Source organism: Megalops cyprinoides, chromosome 7 (genome assembly GCF_013368585.1).
Source record: "Megalops cyprinoides isolate fMegCyp1 chromosome 7, fMegCyp1.pri, whole genome shotgun sequence".
Classification (NCBI taxonomy): domain Eukaryota; kingdom Metazoa; phylum Chordata; class Actinopteri; order Elopiformes; family Megalopidae; genus Megalops; species Megalops cyprinoides.
The window spans coordinates 11,366,502-11,387,161 of record NC_050589.1 but is presented as its reverse complement, the minus strand read 5'-3'; the positions used below and the strand labels follow the sequence as shown (position 1 = coordinate 11,387,161).

The window sequence follows — 20,660 nt, the reverse complement described above, 5'->3', positions numbered from 1 at the left end:
GTTACACACAATCTCTCCAAATGCCAATCTTTACGCTCACCTTACTGATACAGAGTCAGTTTACGGGTCCCTAATGAGATTCGCATACGTTATGTGAAAAAAGTTAAAGCTGATCCAGAATCAGCGCTTTTGTGTAGGCGGCGCCATCGCCATCTTGGCTCCCTACATAGGTCGTAGCTTCGTATGGGTCTCAGTCTCACAAACATGAGGAAGTGCGCTTTTTGAGCCAAAATGGCGCCCCTTACGCCACGCCCTGCACATTTGTTTCGCTCCCATCCCATACCACAACCTTATTCTCGATGACGCTACACCAAGCTGGGAACAACTTTACAAGGCTTCTCCACAAAAGGGTCCAAGAAGACGGATTTTAAAAGTCAGAGCTCGCCGCTATGTAACCAATATATATCTTTTTTGCGTAAAGGAATGCATATCGTTTACGAAACGTTGGGAACTGCCTAATGTTTCTTTGCTGTGCGTGTTGTGAACTAGTCTTTACTAATGCTAGTCCGGAAGAGAAACGGATCGTTGGCTTGCCTGGCGAGATCTAGCTAGCTGGCTAGTTGGAAAGTTGTCCAGAATGTTTTTACAATAGAAATGGTCAGATAGGGAAAAAACGCAACGACGAAGGAGAGCATACGTTTAGCTTACCATCGAGCTGTAGTTTGCTAACTCCAATTAGTGTCCCTGCTATCTGGCTAACTAGTTAATTGTTGGATCCAATCTGTTCCGTTTGCTAGTCTCAGTTCCTGTCTGTGTGCTTTGTCCTGCTGGCCACAGTGACACCGCTACCTGTCCTGGAACTTATGTTTCTTGGGGAAATGATGCGAAAGTCACCGATGTGAAGGAACACCGCGGAGAGGAGTTAACTAGTTCCAGAAAAAGTCGATTCTGGGATAGAGTATTTGGCGAACATTGCCTGGTTTGTCTAAACCTGGCCCGTGCAATGATTGTTTCCATACGAGCTGCAGCGTTGTATACTTCAAAGCAACTAGCCAGGTGGCCGGCTGCATATGATTACACTACTAGCTAACTAGCTGGTTAAGGACAAACTAGATGCAGTTTTGTTATCTGATGTCCTGACGTCAAGAAACTTGCCTCCATTCTCTGGACCTGTTCATTTGACTGGTAGAATCCAGATGCCTGCACTGAAACAGAGCTCAGCTTGAGCGGTCCCCCTGAGTTTTTGCACCCGATCGGTTCATTTTTGTTATTTTGCGAGCGTGAATGCCTGTACTGTTGTTGGATGGCGGCTTCACCCTCAGCCTGCAGCCATGATACAAAGCAGAAAAGTAGCCGACGGCACCAACATAACAGGTAACCAACTACACACACCCGGTGTGCTGCTGTGATTGCAGTCGCCTCTAATCGGACGAGACTGCACCTAGTTGGCTAATCCCCTGCACTGAATGAGCTATGTCGTTTGCTTTGTGTTTGTCACCGATCTCGACCTGAAACGTGTAAACAAAGCGGAACTCTGGTAGTCAGCCGAAAGTGTGTGCTGGTGGAGAGTTTTGCTTTTGATCAATGTGACATGCTCAACACTATGCCTTGAAATGGCTGTTATCGTTGTATGCGAGCACATTCTCGGCGCTTTAGTGTACGAATTTGTGCTGACGCGAGTGTGAGACTCTTAAAAGATTTTCCACACAAATAAGATCACGCGTAACTGCACTGTTATTTAGACATCTGCGCCCCAAGTGGAATGTTTAAATATTCAGCACGAAATTCCAGTTTTAAAAATAACTGCGTGTATGCATTCAAGTGTCGTCCTACACGGTTAGCTATGTAAAATGTGTGGGCTTCTTTGCTGGAAGGGAGTTTCGTGATGCCATTGCTGCTAGTCGCCTGACATGTACAGCTAAATTTCTGAACGCAGAAGAAAGAATGTAACTGCCGTGCACTTTTCAGGGTGCAGTATAACTCAAAAGTTTGGGTGAAAGCTAACTAAACAACTTATTTCACAGCACGAAAAAGTTCTGTTTATCGGTAGTGTGGACGTGTATGTTTCAGGTTGCTATACGGTCGGGTTGGTGAACCCTCTGATGTGTCGTTATGACGGTAACAGCAATATTATTGTCTGTTCGTCATGTGATCTTCGTAACGAAATGTAGCCTACTGAACGAAGATCTTTGGTAACTTTTGACAATGGCAAGTTTTCACACATCGATACTGTTGATAGAGTGGTTTCTGCCAAGCCTGATACTCAGTTGAACGAATTTTCCTCGAACCCACACAAAATTATTTTATTCCGGCAACGTTCTCCCTCTTTACCAACTTTCTTTCACAGTGAATTCGCCCAGGGGCAGCGTAATTCAGGATTTTAAATCTATCTTTGGGTTTCAGGTAGATAAGTTTTAACTTCGAAATTTGATCCATGACACGTGTGTCTGGGAATGTACAGAGTCCAGCTTCTTTAGCTCTTTCCCGACTTACATTTAAGAGGTTTGAGCAGTCCATGGAAAATACTGAACTTTGGAAGAAGACATAACAAGGACACATGCTGAAAAAAAAACATGTCCACAAGAAAGACTGGTGACAATGACCATGAAGTGCTTTATGGAGTCGAGTCTCCACCCCCACGCGCTCCCCCGGACATGCCTGATTAACGTTACAGTGTGTTCAGTGAAAAGAAACTGCAGAAATGGTTGGCGGAAAAGCAGATGTTATTGGGGAACGAAGCGTGTTCGGGACTTAGCCGAATGCTGCATAACAGGAAGGGAGTCATCATTACTGTGTGTGTGTTGTACGTTTCACTTTCATTAGAAATCTTTCACGTTTTGATGTTTTTCTTTTTTCTTTCCCGGCAGCGAGGCATGGCGATGCTTTCTATGAGTCGTACATACGATCGGACCACGCCGTGAACGAGGACGCGGGCATGAACGGCCACAGCCCCGCAGGACTCCCCCCTCTGCCCAAGCACACCGTAAGTCCTGGGATCACACTTAACATAAAAGCAACTAATCGCTGTTTAAACACCGTTTCCCCGCATCCGCGCATGTCGATTGTAGATGTTGTAGATCGATGAAGACGAACTAAGAAACGCCAGATAGTAAAATCAACACTGAGGAGGGCGATAAAAATGGTTCTACCTCGCTTACAAACAAGATGGACAGGATGGGTGGGGTGTGTCTTGATTGGCTTTATGCGTGACGTCATACACCTCCCTGATGGCTTCCTCGTTAGTCAGGAGATGCCCAGACAGGTTTCCATTTAGTGCATATTTTGGTGTCTTGTCTACATGGCTATGGGTGGAGGTTTTTGTTTTTTTGGGGAGGGGGGGGGTGTTGGAGGAGTCATTCATCTCCCTCTGTTGGACAGGCCATTTGGATCATGCAGTTTGTACAGTCTGACTGAACTCAAACTTGAGATGGCTACCAACGCCCAATCACAAACCAAAAGAGTTTCTCCTAATGAAGGGCAACTTGGGTTTTCCCGAGGCCACAGTGGCCCTGAAGGCCTTGAGTCCACCCTCTGTGATAGATGGGGGGTCAGGCCAGGTTTTCAGTCACTTCTGGCCTCTTTGGTTTTCGTTGAATAAGTTGTTTCTCAGGGATTTTGTTCTGTAGGTTTCGGTTTGTGCCCCCTGCTCCTTTTGTGTGTTGTATGTGTGTGTCATTGTTCCCTTGGCTCTGGCGTGTGGAGAAGGCCCTGTTAGCAGGCGATCTTTGCCATCTGCCATAGGAGGCCTTTTGTTTTTAGCGCCGCCGTTAACGCCAGCTTCGTGTGCGCTCGCTGGCATTGTGGCCACATGTAGGGCAGTGTTTGTGAGTTCCTCACGCATGCATAAACTTGGCACGGGGACGTTTCTTGCCTGTAAACAACAGTGCATTTGTTTTTAATTATGTTTCGGCATCCTGATTTACGAGAGCGGTTACCTGAGGTGTTCTCTCATCTAAAGGAAACCCTACTTGCACTCTTTGATTATTATCTGGAGAAGTCATGTCCCCTGGAAAAGTCTCAGTATAAGGAGGAAAATTTGATCAAAAATATGAGGAGAAAATGCTCAACATGAAGGTTAGTTTGAACATAGTTCTGCAGGGTCTCAGTGGTGCAGCCACAGGGAAATGGTCTCAAAGGCCTAAACGAATAAAGTAATTTGATTCATTCTGCTAAAATTAGCAAATTAGTTTATCTCTCCGACGCAGCGACCAAGCTTATCCCCGGCTCTCTGTGTTCTCGGAGATTGTGAACTCTCGAGAAAGTTTTGTTTGTGCGGGTCTCTCCTTTTGTTGAGCCGTGTGGTGACCTCAGCTCTGTAAAGCCTTGAGAGATGTAGTCAGACTTCCTGTCAGCGCGACCAGCTCTTTCTGCTGCAGCTCTTACACTGTCCAAACGCTATGTCTTGAGAAACCCTTATTTCCTCTGATCTTTTTCTGGACAGAAAAAGCGACCTGCTGTTGCACTGGTTAAGCTCTTTGGTTAAGGGAGGCAACGTTTGGCTGTGGTGTAGGTGGTGTTTTTCTCTTCAAGCTGTAACACCACCATGCATGCATATGACATACTGTACATTTTTGCACAGACATGCTGCGCATACCCGTTCTTTTTCCTCTGTGTTTCTCCTCCCCCTCAGAGTCACGCTCACACACTCGCGTATGCATGCACGCATTTCACAGAATAAAAGCTCTCCTTGCAGGGTGTTTCCGAGGCCTGACCTCACACTCATTTCTGTGTTGATGCTGAACTTTGGTGTAGATTTATTCTGCAATAAGAACTTCATCCGGAGCCAGCCCATAATAGGCCGCCGGTATCCAGGAGCAGACAGCTGATTCATTTGGCCGGTCTCTGAGGCATTATAATACGTATATTCTATTACTCTGCGTAGAAGCTTCTATTTTGGGCGTCCGCTGCCAGTTGGCTCCAGTTTCCAGTCTCCAGCGGTGGAGTTGGACACGTACTTCAGAGCTGTATTTCCTGTTTTATTGACCCCGCTGAGAAGAGCATATCCATGCAACCTTTTTGTCCACAGCTCTGTCCTTCCTGCTGTAGATTTATACTAAGTGTGCTCAGTACCAGCCTAGTATTTCTGTCAAGGACAATGAGTTGCTCCTCCAGTGGACTTTGCTGCATTTATCATGTCAGTGGGACAAAAGGGCAGATAGGTGCCATGTGAGGTATTTTTTGAGTTCAGGGCTTTGGGAGGAAACTCCGTAGGTTTTAAGTGGAGTTTCTCATCTTTTGGTGCTCTCTTATTTTGTTATTTTTTTTCTTGCGTGCCTTGGAAGTGAGTACCAGGGTTTTTGGCAGTTCAGCAGTGTGTCATTTTCCAGAAGTGGTTAAGCTCTGCGGAAATGGCACCATGGCTCAGAAAAGAGACTCTTTGAGGAGAGCTGCTGGTTCAGCTGTGGTGGGATAGTGGCAGGGGACACAGCGGAGCAGGAGACAGCAGACTCGTCTGACTAAAGTCACAGAGCAGCTCAGTAGCTCAGTCAGACTTAACCGTCGGGCTTAATTCAGTTATGAGTGGTAAAGTCTTTAAACGCAGGGCTGACTGCCCTTCTTCAGGTATAATTAGTCCTGCTCCGAGTTGTGCTGAGCAGTAAGTTCCAGAAGTTCTGTTGGTGTGGTGTAGTGGTGAGGAACAGGTAGTGACCTACTTCGAGGTGGGCTCTCCTGTGGAACCCTTTTAATGCTCCTGCACCCGAATAACTGCCATAAATATCCAGTAGTAAAAATGGATGTTATGTAATTCCCTCTGGATAAGAGAGTCTAAGCAAGTAAAGTGAAGCTGCCTGGATGCTGCTCTTGTTGAGACCGGGGGCCTGTTAACCCTTACATGATTTCTCAGATTGTTAACAGCCATGAGAGAGATCGGGCTCTGAAATCCTTACATTCTAAGGGAATGCCTCTGCGCCTCTGTAGGGTGGCTGGGTGTGTGCTAAATGTCATTTTTATAGCTGTAATGAAAAATCCAAATTTTTGCCATCTGGCACACAAACCCAGACGCTGGTCACGCAAGCGGCCGCAGTGGACCTGGGGCGAGGCAGCGCAGTGCAGTTAGGCCACATGCAGGAGTGCTACTCAGCATTAACGCTAAAGCTGTTATGGCTCGCGCAGACCTCTGCAGCCTATCACATCATAACCTTCATAACAGGCACTCGTCTCCTTTGCTGTTTGTTTAGAAGATCTTTTGGTGAGGTTATATATGCGTTACGCACTTTCAGCTGGCTCAGTTTTTAAAAACCGCAATGATTTTTTGCGGTCTTTTTCCCCTCCACTACATTCATACAAAGAGAGTCCTGTTTTATATTATCTCCACTGATAACAGAGTTGCCTTTTCCACGTACAGATCGATAACACATAAAGGAAGCACTCGTTAAATAGTACGGAGTCTGGTCAGAGGTGCGTCAGACACGCTGTACCGTGGCACTAATCTCCTCCTTGCCCCTCTTTCAGGGCGGGAGCAAACCCGCAATGAAGGACCACCACCAGCTGCCGCTGCGGGGAGCACCACCGAAGGTGAAGCAGCTGAGCGAGGAGTCGTCCGGCCGGAGGCCGAACGGCATCGTCCATCACAGCAGCAGCGGGAGCGGCCAAGCTCCAGCCAAGAGCTTGCCCGCCCTGTCCAAGGACCGCAGCGCCGACAGCACCAGCTCTGTCAAGTCCACCGACAGCGCCGCCAAGCCCTGCAAGCTGCAGGCTCCGCTGACCCCAGAGCAGGCCCTGAAGCAGCACCGGCAGCACCTGACCCCGCTGGAGCAGGAGGAGATCCGCAGCTACCCCGAGATCTACTTCCTGGGCCTCCACGCCAAGAAGAGGCCGGCCGTGAGCGGGGGCTCCAACAACAACGGCTACGACGACGACCAGGGCGGCTACATCCACGTGCCGCACGACCACCTGGCGTTCCGCTATGAGTTCCTCAAGGTGATCGGCAAGGGCAGCTTCGGCCAGGTGGCCAAGGTGTACGACCACAAGACTCAGCAGCACCTGGCACTGAAGATGGTGCGCAACGAGAAGCGCTTCCACCGGCAGGCGGCCGAGGAGGTGCGCATCCTGGACCACCTGCGCAAGCAGGACAAGACGGGCAGCATGAACGTGGTGCACATGCTGGAGAACTTCACCTTCCGCAACCACATCTGCATGACCTTCGAGCTGCTCAGCATGAACCTGTACGAGCTCATCAAGAGGAACAAGTTCCAGGGCTTCAGCCTGCCGCTGGTGCGCAAGTTCGCCCACTCCATCCTCCAGTGCCTGGACTCGCTGCACCGGAACCGCATCATCCACTGCGACCTGAAGCCCGAGAACATCCTGCTCAAGCAGCAGGGCCGCAGCGGCATCAAGGTGATCGACTTCGGCTCCAGCTGCTTCGAGCACCAGCGCGTCTACACCTACATCCAGTCCCGCTTCTACCGGGCCCCCGAGGTGATCCTGGGTGCCCGCTACGGCATGCCCATCGACATGTGGAGCTTCGGCTGCATCCTGGCCGAGCTGCTGACGGGCTACCCGCTGTTCCCGGGAGAGGACGAGGGGGACCAGTCGGCCTGCATGATGGAGATCTTGGGCGCCCCCCCGCAGAAGCTGCTCGAGCAGTCCAAGCGGGCCAAGAACTTCATCAGCTCCAAGGGTCACCCGCGCTACTGCACCGCCAGCACGCTGAGCAACGGGACGGTGGTGCTGAGCGGCGGCCGCTCGCGCCGGGGCAAGCTCAGGGGTCCCCCGGGGAGCAAGGAGTGGACCAGCGCCCTCAAGGGCTGCGAGGACGCCGCCTTCACCGACTTCCTCAGGAAGTGCCTGGACTGGGACCCCGCCTCCCGCATGACCCCCGGCCAGGCCCTCCGCCACCCCTGGCTCTACCGGCGCCTGGCCAAGCCCGTGCCGCCGGACAAGAGCCCCACGACGCGGCGGGCGGCGGAGCACAGCACCTCCTTCCCCGGGATCATGGCCAAACTGCCCCCCGCCATTGGGGCGGCCAACAGCAAACTGAGGACCAACATGATGGGGGACGCTGGAGGTGGCATACCCTTACGCACAGTGCTGCCTAAGCTGGTGTCCTAGCGTTGCACACTTAGCCTCATGGACCCTTCAGCCACAAAGCTTTAGTTTGTTTGGAGTAATTTACACAGGCAAGGAGTCAGAACTGAACAAAAAAAAAACAGGTTTTATATCAAGCAGTGTTTTTGTTTTTCTTCTGAGGCTTTGAAAAGATTTTAATCTGTTTTTATTTGTACGGATTTTGTCCTAAGTGTAGTCTTAGAAGGGACGGTGTGGGTGGAGACCAGAGTCGGTGTTTTCTGTCTTTGTGAGTTTACACTCTCCGACGTTTTTGATAAAGCACAGGAGCAGGAATGTATACCGTCTCACATTTTATGACTCTTATCATCGTGTTCCTTTACTTTTAAGGGCTGCGTTTTAGATGTGTTTTTTTTATTTAAAGGGCTAAAAATAGGTTGTTGTGAAAAAATAGCAGTGATAATTGACACATCTTGGGTAGTGGAAATTGTTTTTAAGGAGTGAGTGATATTCTGAGCCAGTTTTCAGCAGAACTGCAGCCATTGAACTGGAGAAAGAAAGACTGAATGAGCTTATGGATCATGTTGGAAACTGTACTTACATGACTTGCATATGCACTGGGTGGAAAAAAAGTTTGTGTGATTATGAATGAATGTCATTTAGACACAATCACTGAGCAATAAATCCACCCTGAGTTTAGCACTGTTTTCATTTGTTATTTTACAACTTTGCCCGATTGTTTGGTGCATGATGCTACACTTTTAACTGAACTTGCCCTGGCCAAAAATAATACTCCCTTTGAAGAGCTGAGTAGAATGTTCTGACCTGTTTGATAGACAAGAATGCAAAGGTAAAGGAATTTAGTGGTTGCATTTCTATTTTGATTGAGAGTGGTATGCTTTTTATTTTTTAAGAACAAGCGTTAAGGAAGTTTATCGCAAAAGGTGCTTTCCACCGAAGGATTGTGCCTATGTCTCTGGGCCATGGTGCTGATTGGCTGTCCCCTTCAGGCCACACCTCCTGTTTGTGTCTTAAAGACACTGGGCAGATGCAGTTTTTTTACGTCATGTCTGGTGTAGATTGCACATAGTGATAATGCTGTCTCACCTTTTCTCACCTGCACGAGGAGATGGTATGGAAGGTGTGTTTTCAGCTGTGCTGTACCAGCCATGGGGCAGTTCAGTGAGTTTATGACAATAACTGTGTCTGTGTTTCCCTCAGCTCTAATGATGCCAGTAATGTGTACAGCAGAAACAAAGAAGTGGATTATGGTCTTATGACTCAGGGTTATATTATCTATCAGGCACTCTGTGGCGACTGACAGGCACCCACCCATTCCCCGCTCATTACGCACGATAGCCTGATGGTGCCACTGGACGCTGAAAGTAATCCATTAACGTTTACTTTATTATTCAGTACCTACACACAAACACTTTCACAAAGGCAATATTTGTTTGTTAAATGTTTGGTGTGCAGATGAGATGGTCTTGGTTCCTGTCCAGGCAGGAAAAGCACCATACACCCGTGAGCTGTTGTAGAGCCTTATAATAAATGTCAGACCAGGCAGAAGATGGCATGGCTGGCCTGTTTGATTGCAGTTGGCGTTCCAGCTAGCAGCCAGTGTAGGTACACTCCACTAAGCGCTGCCGGGGAATTACAGGCTGTCGTGTCACGCTGTCATGTTGTCATGTGTTGGGCCGGCTTCCACAGCCACCTCAAACTGGGCAGATGCAGCAGTGTCAGGCGGGGATTATGAGGTCAGGAGAGGCACTGAATGCTCCAACTTGGCATTTGGGGACGCAAATGGAGCCAGCACTGTGAAAACCTGGCTGTGAACCAACGAGACACTAACGCGCTCACAGCACGTATTCACTTCTGAGTAACCTAATTTGTTTTAGTATCCTAAAAAATGAGATTTCCTGTCGATATAATCAAAAGCCGAGCCATCTGAATTTAACCCGGTGTGAAAGGCCGGTAGTCTCTGGTGACTGCAGTGTGCAGCCATACCTACGCTGCAGTTCCTGCAACATCGGTGCAGGCATCTCCTGCGCGGCTGCGTGAGAAGGCAGGGTGTGTGTTGGTGTGCTCCGCTTTGCTGTGACCTGATTTCTCCCGCTTTACATTACGCTTCATTATTCATGTGTGAAGGGTGAATTACGTGGCCCACATTCGGCCGAGCTGGGCGTTTATACAGTCAGGTGTTTACCGAAGCTAAATTGGGTTAATCTCAGGAGGAAATCGGCGTTGCTTCTTTTGGGATGCTGCCACCTTTATGACCTCCTCTTAATGCCACCATGACAAGCCGAGTTTACCAGGCGCTGGTGTCACTGGGCTGGTCTGGGCCTGCTCAGAGGGTGTAGTTTGGTAAAAAGGGCTGTAGGAAAAGTACAGAAACACTTGGCCAATCAGTGATGCTTTGAGAGTCCAGAACTGAAGACTTGTGGGCTGGAGTTGGGGAGGAACAGGGGTGTCTTTTCTTTGGCATAGTCTGTGATTTATTTTTGAGACATGAAATACCATTTTGTTAAGTAGGTGCTACAATTCACCAATGTTTGACATTGACCAATTCCCCTAGTCAGTGTAAAAAAGAGTCTTTTTTAAATTTTGTTATTTACAACCCAAAACACTGCAGTAGTAATGGGTTGTAGTTGACACGACCCAGATGTGGGTATCGTTTGATGAATGAAAAAGAAGGTTCCCAGAACGGGCACTGCCCTTTCCCGCAGCGGGCGGGACAGTAGCGAGTGTGCGGGGCGACGCATTTTTGGCACCGTCGCAATTCTAGACATTCCGCGAGGAGGCACCGCAAACGACGCGGGGCCGCCAACGGGGCTGGGGTGAAGAGGTCAAAGGTTAGAGCGGGGTGTCTCTGTCAGCCTGATGTGTAAGGATTACCTACATCTGAGTATCCCCCCCCCCAGCAAACGCTGCGGTCCGATCCAATTCGATCACCTCAACCGCACCTCCTCAGGCCTTCGGCTGCCCAATAATTTTTATATTTTGAAGGTTCTAATGTATTTCATTTCCTTTTAAGGTGATCAGGGAGAGTCTGCTGCATGCACAGTGGCCTAGTAAATAGCATGACTCCTCGTAAAATAGCGTAGTAGATCTATTTCCAGTGCCAGGTTGACCGTCGCCCTTTAGACCAGACACATTGCAATGTAGCTCTGGGGAGGAGGTCTCTGCAGACAGCTGGACAGCATGACAGCGAGACATGGCCACCTCTTCGCAGAAACGTGCGCTCACCGTGTCGGTGGAGGATGGCTCGCCTTGAAGTGGGAACAATCGCTTTTTTTTCTGGGAAGATGCAGAAGTGCAATACAGCTCAGCGGTTGTTGCGATCGCTCATCTTTGCTGCTGTGGTCTGGCTGGTCGCACCGTAAATAGTTCACAGGCACTCCATAACTCCCCTTTTCCTCTAACCTCTGGGTCTGCTGGGGCCTCCTGCCCCGTGCCTTTGCTGGTGCACATATTTCACTCTTCCTAGCACAGTGTCAGGCCGTTTATGCGCCACTTCAACCACATTTGCAAGGGTTTTTTCCTTTTCTTTTGTCGAAAGCTGATGCAGTTTTTGAGGATGCAGTGAAAAGCAGTTTTAACTGGGAAAGATGAAAATGAACTGGTTTCACACTGAAATCCCTCCGTTTGGTGGATGTTGGATGCCGAGTTGATTGCATGAAACTTGAGTGTAAACAGGATAAAAAAAAAAAATACGAGTAAAAAGACTGGCAGAATGACAACTGTTGTAGAAAAAGCAACCAAGCAAAAGGTGTGTTTGGTTTTTTAAAAAAAAAATAAAACTGTTTTTTAAATGAAGTCATTGCCTTTTTGTGTTTTGTTTCTTTGTTTAAAGGAAAATGCACATGAAAAGGGTTTCCAGTGGCATGCGGAAGAATCACACCCTCACTTACATGGAAAAATCTGTCAAAATCTAATCTGATAGGGCCTTAAATGTGCCACAGTGTTAATCTTATCTGGTTCTACTAAAGGATGAGAGTGTGTGTGTGTGTGTGTGTGTGTTGGGCACTCAAAAGGCATATAGAGATCAAAAGGCAACATTAATTAAATACCTAATTCCTTGTTGGTGCCATACAATGGCCTTTACAGAGGAATTGCCTGTGGGCAGGCCGCAGTTAGGCAGAGCACATTCAGGATGATAGAATGTACAGAATGTGTCTTATGCAATGGTGTCTCTCGTCACCCCTGTGCGACATTGAGGTGCGATGCCTCAGATACTCGGCCTTGAGTGTCGGCCGTCGCGCGCAGGTGGGAATCGCGTCTGGGAGGTGTGGCCGCTCTCTAATGTGTTCAGACTGGAATGGGAACACCAAACTGAGCGCTGTATGTTAGATTTTAGGCTGAAGGCCCAAATGTTTATGAATGAGTTCTGTAGTCTCGGGAGACAGTTTAGCCACAGCAGGGCTGAAATAGGTGAAATAAAAAATTTAACTTAAGTCTCAGGAACTGTATGTGAATGATATTTTTACTTCATTGGCTCTTCTTTCCTACTGGCTCAGGGGTTTAAACACAATCCACCTCCCAGAATACTTTTAACTTTGGGGTCTGCCTAACCGGGAGATTTGCAGATGATTGTTCCTGAAGCAGACCCGTCCTGAGATGTAGAATGCCTTGCAGAGGTTAGCAAACCTGCAGCTTCTGCTCAGACCTGCTCATTCTCACTTTCAGACCTGTTCATATTCAGCTTCAGACCTGGTCACTGTTAGCTTCAGACCTGTTTATATCCAGCTTCAGACCCGGTCATATGTATTTTCATTTGCTGCGCAAGCAACATTGCTCAGGACAAACTAGAGCATTTTCCACGTGGTCTGTTTGTACAGCTGCAGTTGAGGTGAGGGTTTCAGGGTAAGGAACTCCCTCAGTGCTGCAGTAGCTTGAACTGAGGAGACTTGGGGTAAGAAGTTCGCTTTGGGTGGTAGTAGTTTGTTGGGGTGTGTGTTTCTGGGGGCTGAAACACACACGTCTGTTTCTGTGTGGAAACTGGTTGTGTTCTTTCCACTGTTAGTGTCCTAGGTGAAGTCATGCCCCAGCTATGCTGTAGGGATGACTCAGCTGTTTTAATATCATACACATAGTGTTATACAGTGCTGTGCTCTGACACAGGTGCACAGCCCTACTGCATTTTTCACATTAGGGGTTCCTGCATAGGAGGGACAGAGGGACGCTCCCTCTACTCGCCCGGCATGAATTTGATTCTGTGGCATTCTGATGCCTCACCACTGTTGAGTTTTGATGAGTTCTGTGACATTCTGATAGTTCATTGCTGCTGAGTTTTGACGGGCTCTGTGGCATTCTGATGGTTCATCACTGATGATTGACACGCTATGTTAAATTCCGATGATTCATTGCTGCTGACTTTTGACACACTCTGTTGCATTCTGCTGCTTTGCGACGGCTGAATTTTGAGTTGAAGAGTGGAATGGTAAACCCAGGGATGTGACTGAGATAGAGCGGAGAGCCGCCCACATGCAGGTGCTGTCGGGTGAGAGCTTCCCCAGCTCTCAGAGGGGCTCAGAACAAAGGCAGGCGAGGTGAACGTCCTTGGGGATTGGACAGTGTGGTCACATGACCCCTTCTGGCCCTGACCGCCGGGGTGCGGGGAGAGGGGGAGAGGACTTTGGTCTGCCTCTGTGCCCTTTAGCGCAGCAGGAACAGGTGCAAGACTGAGGATTTACCAGGATTTAGACTCGGGGACATATGGGGATTTCAACAGGATTGTGGGATATCGGTTAGTGTGGCGTGACGGAGTGGAGGTCAGTGTGTTAGTGTGTGCAGAGGGTACAGTAAGTCTGAGTGGGTGGACACCCAGGGGAATGTGTGGGAAGGAGCCAGTTGAGAAATATTCACTGTAGTCATATGTGTTTGTCCACAAGATGCTTTATCAGAGGGCAGACAAAGGGAATGTGTAATAAAGGCAGAGATTTAGATTTAGGTCTAGATTTAATGAAGGGATGGCATATGGGTTAATGACTATATTTTCTTGGAAGGGCAATACCCTTATGAAAAAGTAATGTGTCAATGTATTTTGAAAATCATTGAATATCTGAGATCTTACTGTATTTCAGAAAAGGTTTTGAATGCTTTGAAAATCACTATGAATTATGGCATCTGATGCATAAATAAATAATGCGGATCTCTCTTTGCATTCCACATCTTTGAATAACTTAACCCTTTATGAAGTTAATTTTCAAATATTATTTTAGAATATTGAAAACATATTAACTAAACATGGAACATTGTGGTGTGAATACAGAACATTCTTCTTCATGTCTCATGACAGGCATTAGTTCTTCGAAAGGGTTAACAGAAGCCCAGTGTTTTTCGAGCAGCCCCATTTCTCCTCTGAGAGAGACCATTGAGCTCTCAGCTGGGTCTCTGTCTTACATAATCCACCATGGACAGCCTGGACGTCACAGGGTTAATGATGCATATCCATGCTGTTTCCCCCTGCTCTGACAGGCTCAGGCAAAGACCTGCCACCAGGCAGGAAATGTCACTGAAGGCTCATCATCAGCCCATCAACAGTCACCGGGGGAACCAGCGGAGGTAACTTGAAGACGTGTTCCCAAGAAGGGAGGTCTGCGTCGAGGGAGGTGAGAAAACCCCTCACTGTGTCATGGAACCCAACAGCCTGAGTCCTGGGGAGGCACAGAAGTGCAGCCTATATGTACGACCATATGGAGGAATTAAAAATCCCATGAGTCCTTTCTCCAGGTGTGTCATGTTTTGCTTTCAAATCCTCTTGAAATGAAATGTCAGCCCCAGGATGAAAAACGGTTTACTGTCGTTTCCTGAATGTTAGCCGCACTGACTCATTCTGAGGAGCAGAACCTGAGGGATTGTTTTCCTCTATAAGTAATTAGCACCATTATTTAATGGGGAGGGTCAGAGGAAAATTGGTTTGTCAGGATAGAGGACGGACAGGGAGTGCAAAGGATTGCGCAGCTACAGAAGTTGAGGGTGTGGCAGGCGGAGGTGGGGGGTGGATAGGGATGAGTGGGGGTGTGATTAACTGCCAGATTGAAGGGGCCACATCGGGCATTTGGCCAGGGCTCTGCGAGTTAATAGTCTTACTCTTTTGATAGATGCCACAGGGATCGTTAATGACCAGGAGCCAGGAGCCAGGGCCTTGGTTTAGCGTTTCTCCTGTCCATCAGGTGGGTCCTTTTCTCCAGGTTAGAAGCCATCAGCAGAAGGCCTCGTGACAGGGTTTGTATCTAAGCAGCATCCCAGTGAGGGTCAGAACAGCAGCACCCAGGACAGCATCTCCCAGCACTCAGCCTGTGGTAGCCTCCTGCTTTCCCCTGGAGATGGTAGGGGGGGTGAGGGGATGGGGGGGGGGGGGGCACTTTGGCAGTAAATGGTGGCTGTGTAAATGGTGGTCGCGCTGTGGAGAGCTCCTGCCTGTTGTCGCTAAGTGAGTTCCAAAACTCCCTCAAGAACGCCACACATCTATTATATCACCTCTTCCTCTGAGGACAGATTCAGTCTCTGAGGCTGTTTCAGGTAGGTGCTGAGACTCGGTAATGAGGCAGTGAGTCATCATTACCCCCCCCCCCCCCCCCTCCAAGTTTCCACTCAACAAGAGAGCTGTAGGCTCATCTGGTTCTGTGTTTCTGATCTCTGTTGGTTTTAGGAGTTTTCCAGCAGAAGTTGCTTCCTTGTCCACACCTGAGAGCCTGTTGGTAGTAGTGAGGTACAGAGGATGTTAAGAAGAGGTAGGTAAATTCAGGGAATTTTTCTATTCTTGTTGTGACAATGTGGGCATTGATTCTACTGTTCTCAGTGTTTTCCAGTAAAGTAATAATTTTCAGTAAAGTAGTAAAGTTAGACTGTATTTGTAATCCTAATCCTATTTAAATGGAAGTCTACACCATTTGCATTGAATACCCACAACATTCTTATCCCACCCACAAAAAAAAAACTCTCATATGCAAAACCTCAAATTTGTTCCAGGTGACGACATACACCAAACACGAGTGGAAAAAGCCCATGAGATTCATGACCACTTAACAGAAGAGGAGCCAGGACTTCCCTTCTGCAGAGGTTTTCTGTAAGAGAAGGTTTTCCTAGCCCTGAGGGTTACCTCAGAACAGCTGGTGATGTAACATTTCCAGAGTGTTGCCGACCTGTTAGACTGGTTGGGCCAGGAGGACTGTGTTTAAGCCCAGCCTGAGGATCATGCCTGGGACATTGCATGAGGCAGAGATGGAAAACACTGTGAAAGGGGGCCCCCTTGTTTTGGGAGTGCATGGCTGGGCCGTGATGTCAGCGGCTCAGGGGCTTTCCTTAATGACCTCATAACACTCACCCTTCACTGACAGGGTGAATCGGGAATCCATTACAGACCGCAGCTGAACACAGAATGTGTACATATTTTTCTTAAATCAGTATGTTAAAGGTGCATAAAGGACTGGGTTTGTACCCAGGAGGTTTTGGGTTCTGAACCAGGAAAATGCACTGCTGTTACACCCTTGATCAGTTTGAATAGTTTTAGTAAATGTCCAGCCGTAGGAATGGAGCTTTGTTCACGCGCTGGGATGGAACCAAAATGGATGGACGAGGGCGTGGTGGGGTGGGGGGCGGGCATTTGTGCCACCATCCCTGCATTCCACATTCCAGACCAACACCCAGAGAGTTTTTTTTCTTCTTTTTTTGGGGAATGAGGTCGGAAAATTCGAAAAGGAGCGGGTGGAGCAAGAGGTGATGATCTTTGGAAGGGGCAATGTCTTCTTTATTTTGACATTGAGTGTGATGTCTCAGACATGTTTCTAACAGAAATAGAATACAGAATATAGAACACAGAATATCGAATACAGAACTCTCCAATTGTTCTATATTTATGTTTGTCCTTTTCTCTTGATCATGAGCATAACCTGAACACAGACAACCCCTGCATGCCCAGCGTCCGACTCTCGGGCGAGGGGACACAAACGCTCAGCCGCGTGAGAGGACGGTCGCCCAGCCTGGGAGTGCAGCAGAGCCAGAACGAGGTCTGCTTCTCAGAAGCATTCTCTCTGCGTGTTTTGTGGTGGGTAGAGCTTTCTTCCTGCTTCTAAAAATAGCTTTGTGAAATATTTGAGTGCGGAGCGTCTCATAAATAAGACATCTGCTCTCGCTTTCTTTCTTCCTGCCTCTTAAAACTTCTTTCCCTCCCTTTTTCACCCTCCTCCACGGATGCAGATCCCGCAGAGGGAGGTTGTCGGCCCACTCGGCCGCTGAGAGGGGCTCTCCCAGATGCATTCTCACCAATAATGGAAAGTCCTGCTGCTAAAAACTCTTTCCCATCTTGCAAACAGGCAAGTCTCTCTTGAGAGTAAACTACAGAGGGGACTAAGTGGTGTCAGACGCTGTTATTTTTTGGTTTAAGCAGTGTGGTTGTTCACACGTTAAAGAACTGGCCTTTTGACCAGGAGGTTGTGGCTTTTCTTCCCATCAAAACTGCAAGATGTTTTATGTTGCTGTTCAGATATCCTTGTACATGTGCATGTGCGCCTAGATGCGTGTGTGTGTGTGTGTGTGTGCGTGTGTGTGTGTGTGTGTGCGTGTGTGGGTGAGTGTGTGTGAGCACTGTGTCTGTGCTATGAATGTGTTTTTGCATAGTTTCTGTCTTGAGAGAACACTTCCCAGAGCGCATTGCATTCACACTGTGTGAGTTACAGCAGATAAAACATGAAGTTGAAGAAGAAGGAAGAGCAATGATAGTTCCCATAAAGAGATCATCACTGAAGTGCATTCAGACCACAGCAACATTATGGTGTATGTGTGAGATAATTATTTAATGTAAAGATTACCACTGCTCACCCCCAGGCAGATTCCACAGGGTAATGCTGCTGGTCCAGGCACTGTGCACTGACACTTTACTCTTACTGTTTTAACTCTTTAATTGCCAGGAAGCAGTGGCAGAAGTAAGGTAAGAGAAGTAGACCTACAGGTCAGACAGAGACAGAAAGATCACATGTTGCCCTGGAGATGACACCTGGCTAACAGCAGCTTGTTTACAGTGCGGTCTTAAAGTTGGGGGAGGCTGCTTGTGTGGAAGTGAGGGGTTCGGGGCACAGCTGTGGACAAAAACCTGGGCCTTCTCAACCGAACCCCAGAAACAGCTGCCGCCCTAAGGAACCCCCCCCCCCCCATCAGTGCTGCCCCTCCCTCTCCACCTGGCCAATAAGAGCTCTCCCCTGAAGGGGCCTGTAGCTACTGACATCTGACCCACTGCCAGCACAACACCAAATCTGTAAAGCAGGACACAAGGAGATAGAGAGACACCTGATCACGGATTAGCGGCTAAGCTCAGGCCTGATACAGGCTAAAGCAGGCCTCCGGCAGGCTGTAGGTGGAGACTGTCCCGTTTTATACACCAGCTGTGGTGTGTGGTGGAAAGCTGGGGAGTGCAGAGTCTGTGATAGCAGCAGCGGCCCAGACTGCTCAGCAGATTGTGTTCAGGCGCCATTTGGGAGGAGCCATATTTAACCTGGTCTAGGAACAACATCTTTCAGTTAAGTAAGTAATGACAAGGACACTAGAACAGAACTACCAGATGCTACTAGAACAGAAAACCATTTGGCTAAATCAGACAAGGTTAGCTAGCTCATTATGAAAAATCAAGTATTGGCCATCAGTGCTTGAAGTTTTGAACTGATATACAGTGCACCCTGCATATAAAAATGACATCAGTCCAGGACAATAAGCAGCTAATTCTTAAAAGCAGAGTTCCAGGAAAAGAGGTAAAATTATATACCAGATATATTATAAAGGGGTATGAATGTGAATGACTGGCTTCTGTTCAGCTGTCCTGCTGTCTGTTTCCATAATCAAATTAAGATGTAACATAATAATCTGAATCACTTCAATTATTTTTGAGAGTCTCCATGGTAATTGCTTGAGTCAGTGCCCGGCTGTTGCCTTCATCAGAGAGGTTTCAGATACTTAGCTCTCTGCTGGCATGTGTTCAAGCATAATTTGTTATAAAATTCGGTCAAAAAACGTTCGCTGTGAGCCTTCGCTGTATGTAGAGACCGTCTAAGCAGTCACATGTTCTGTTCCGCTATTCCCAGTACCCCTGCAATTAGAGGTAGGCAAAATCACACACAGGTGATACCCTAAATAATTACATCATTACATTTCCGTGTAACCACTAGCCTGACAGACGTCCAAGTGCTAATTAAGACATTAACAGTCAGCTCTTTTTCACACAAGAGTTGATGTGAAAAAATATCCTTCCGTAAACTGAATGCCACAAATTCAAAGCAAGGTAGATTTGAATATCAAAACAGAAGTGATTTATGCAAAACCTCTTGGGTCAAGGCGTTTCCTTTAAGTGAGAGATGTGTGTGGTCACAGCGTTGAATAATTCAGGTCTCCAGTGAAAAGGTGGTGGTGGTGAAGTGGGCTGGTGTTTAGAGAGCGCTCTATGGGAGAGGCGGTCTGTATTAGAGCTGGCAGTGCAGAGTGGGCCACGGAATAAAGGCCGTCACTGTGCCACGCCCTCGGACAACACAGACTGCTTATATCCCATCATTTCATCTTCAAAAACACTGCAGAGGAGCTTATTATTATTATTAGAAGCAGTGGTAGTAGTGTTATCTATTTAATTGACAGAGTATTTTATGCAAGACAGCTGACAGTTTCCGCAGATGATGTGTTTATGCAGTAAATAATGACTGAAACATTGCAGAAATACCCTGGACTCATTCCTCTGACTGTCTGCTTCCAGACCCAGCTCATTAGCACAGTGTCAGAGGGCCACCTGCTTTGACACCACACTGTCTCTAATTAGCAGCTGCTGAGCTTTCTGGAGACCCTCTGGGGTTTGAAATGCTGCCTCATTACAATCAATGGCAAATGTGAAGTGACATTAATACACAGCTTGCAACCACAAAAACATCAACCCATAGTGCATTTGCACATACACACTTGTGCAGACAGACACACACAGACACATAGGCACACACAGGCACACACACGCACATACGAGTCTATCGAGGTATAAAGTTTAAATTCAGCAGCTATTGCATACCCACAAACCAAAACTGGATCTTAACATGTTACATTATTGGCATTTAGCAGACACTCCTCTCCAGAGAAACTTACATCAATTACCAGTTTTTACAAAGTTATCCATTTATACAGCTGGCTATTTACCAGGGCAATTGTGGGTTAAGTACCTTGCCCAAGTGCCTTTCAATTATAAGTCTTGCTCCTTGACCACTATGCTACGCTGCCACCCAACAAACATGGACATCCCCACATCACTCTATTATCTTAATATCGTCTTCATCGAGGGAAAATTACATTACATTAGGTTACACATTTTTATTTTTTTACATATTCAGTATTTATCGTAACAGAAGACGTACTGAAGCAGGCAGGTAAGATATCCTGTTCCATCAGGGAATCTAGACTTCAAATTTCAGGCTACAGACTGATCTCTGTAAACGCTGCCCTACAAAATTGCGACTCTGGTGGGACTCGAACCCACAACCTTTGAATCACTTCTTACCGTGGTTAACTAGAAGTCCAACGCGCTATCCATTGCGCCACAGAGCCATGATGCTACTGCTGTTAACAAAGGCAAAAGCAGAACTATGATAATATCAAATAGGGAAAAGATTATGCTTTGACTTCACTATTTGATAGAAACCAGTCTGGCCTGGTGACCAGAGAACACCAATGGACTCTGTTACACAAAAACA

At 47.5% G+C, this 20,660-nt stretch overlaps 1 protein-coding gene and 1 non-coding gene across 2 annotated transcripts; one reads left to right on the top strand and one right to left on the bottom strand.

Annotated features, from left to right (window-relative positions):
• The first annotated feature begins 383 nt into the window (after nucleotides 1-383).
• On the top strand, nucleotides 384-8,094 carry LOC118781010 (dual specificity tyrosine-phosphorylation-regulated kinase 2-like). The gene is made up of 3 exons (XM_036533843.1): nucleotides 384-1,314; nucleotides 2,808-2,923; nucleotides 6,394-8,094. The coding sequence occupies exons 1-3, from the start codon at nucleotides 1,272-1,274 to the stop codon at nucleotides 7,990-7,992; spliced, it is 1,758 nt and encodes a 585-aa protein (XP_036389736.1). The 5' UTR covers nucleotides 384-1,271; the 3' UTR covers nucleotides 7,993-8,094.
• A 12,327-nt stretch (nucleotides 8,095-20,421) lies between these two features.
• On the bottom strand, nucleotides 20,422-20,514 carry trnar-ucu. Its single transcript has 2 exons — nucleotides 20,478-20,514; nucleotides 20,422-20,457 (listed from the first exon to the last, which is right to left on the bottom strand). It is a non-coding gene; the product is annotated as a tRNA-Arg (tRNA).
• Between the last annotated feature and the right edge of the window lie 146 nt (nucleotides 20,515-20,660).

Excerpts from the sequence above, each read along its gene's own strand:
- LOC118781010 (XM_036533843.1), top strand. The coding sequence starts at position 1,272 with ATGATACAAAGCAGAAAAGTAGCCGACGGCACCAACATAACAG. Across the intron at positions 1,315-2,807 it reads CGACGGCACCAACATAACAG|CGAGGCATGGCGATGCTTTC; the intron begins GTAACCAACTAC and ends CTTTCCCGGCAG. Across the intron at positions 2,924-6,393 it reads CCCCTCTGCCCAAGCACACC|GGCGGGAGCAAACCCGCAAT; the intron begins GTAAGTCCTGGG and ends CCCCTCTTTCAG.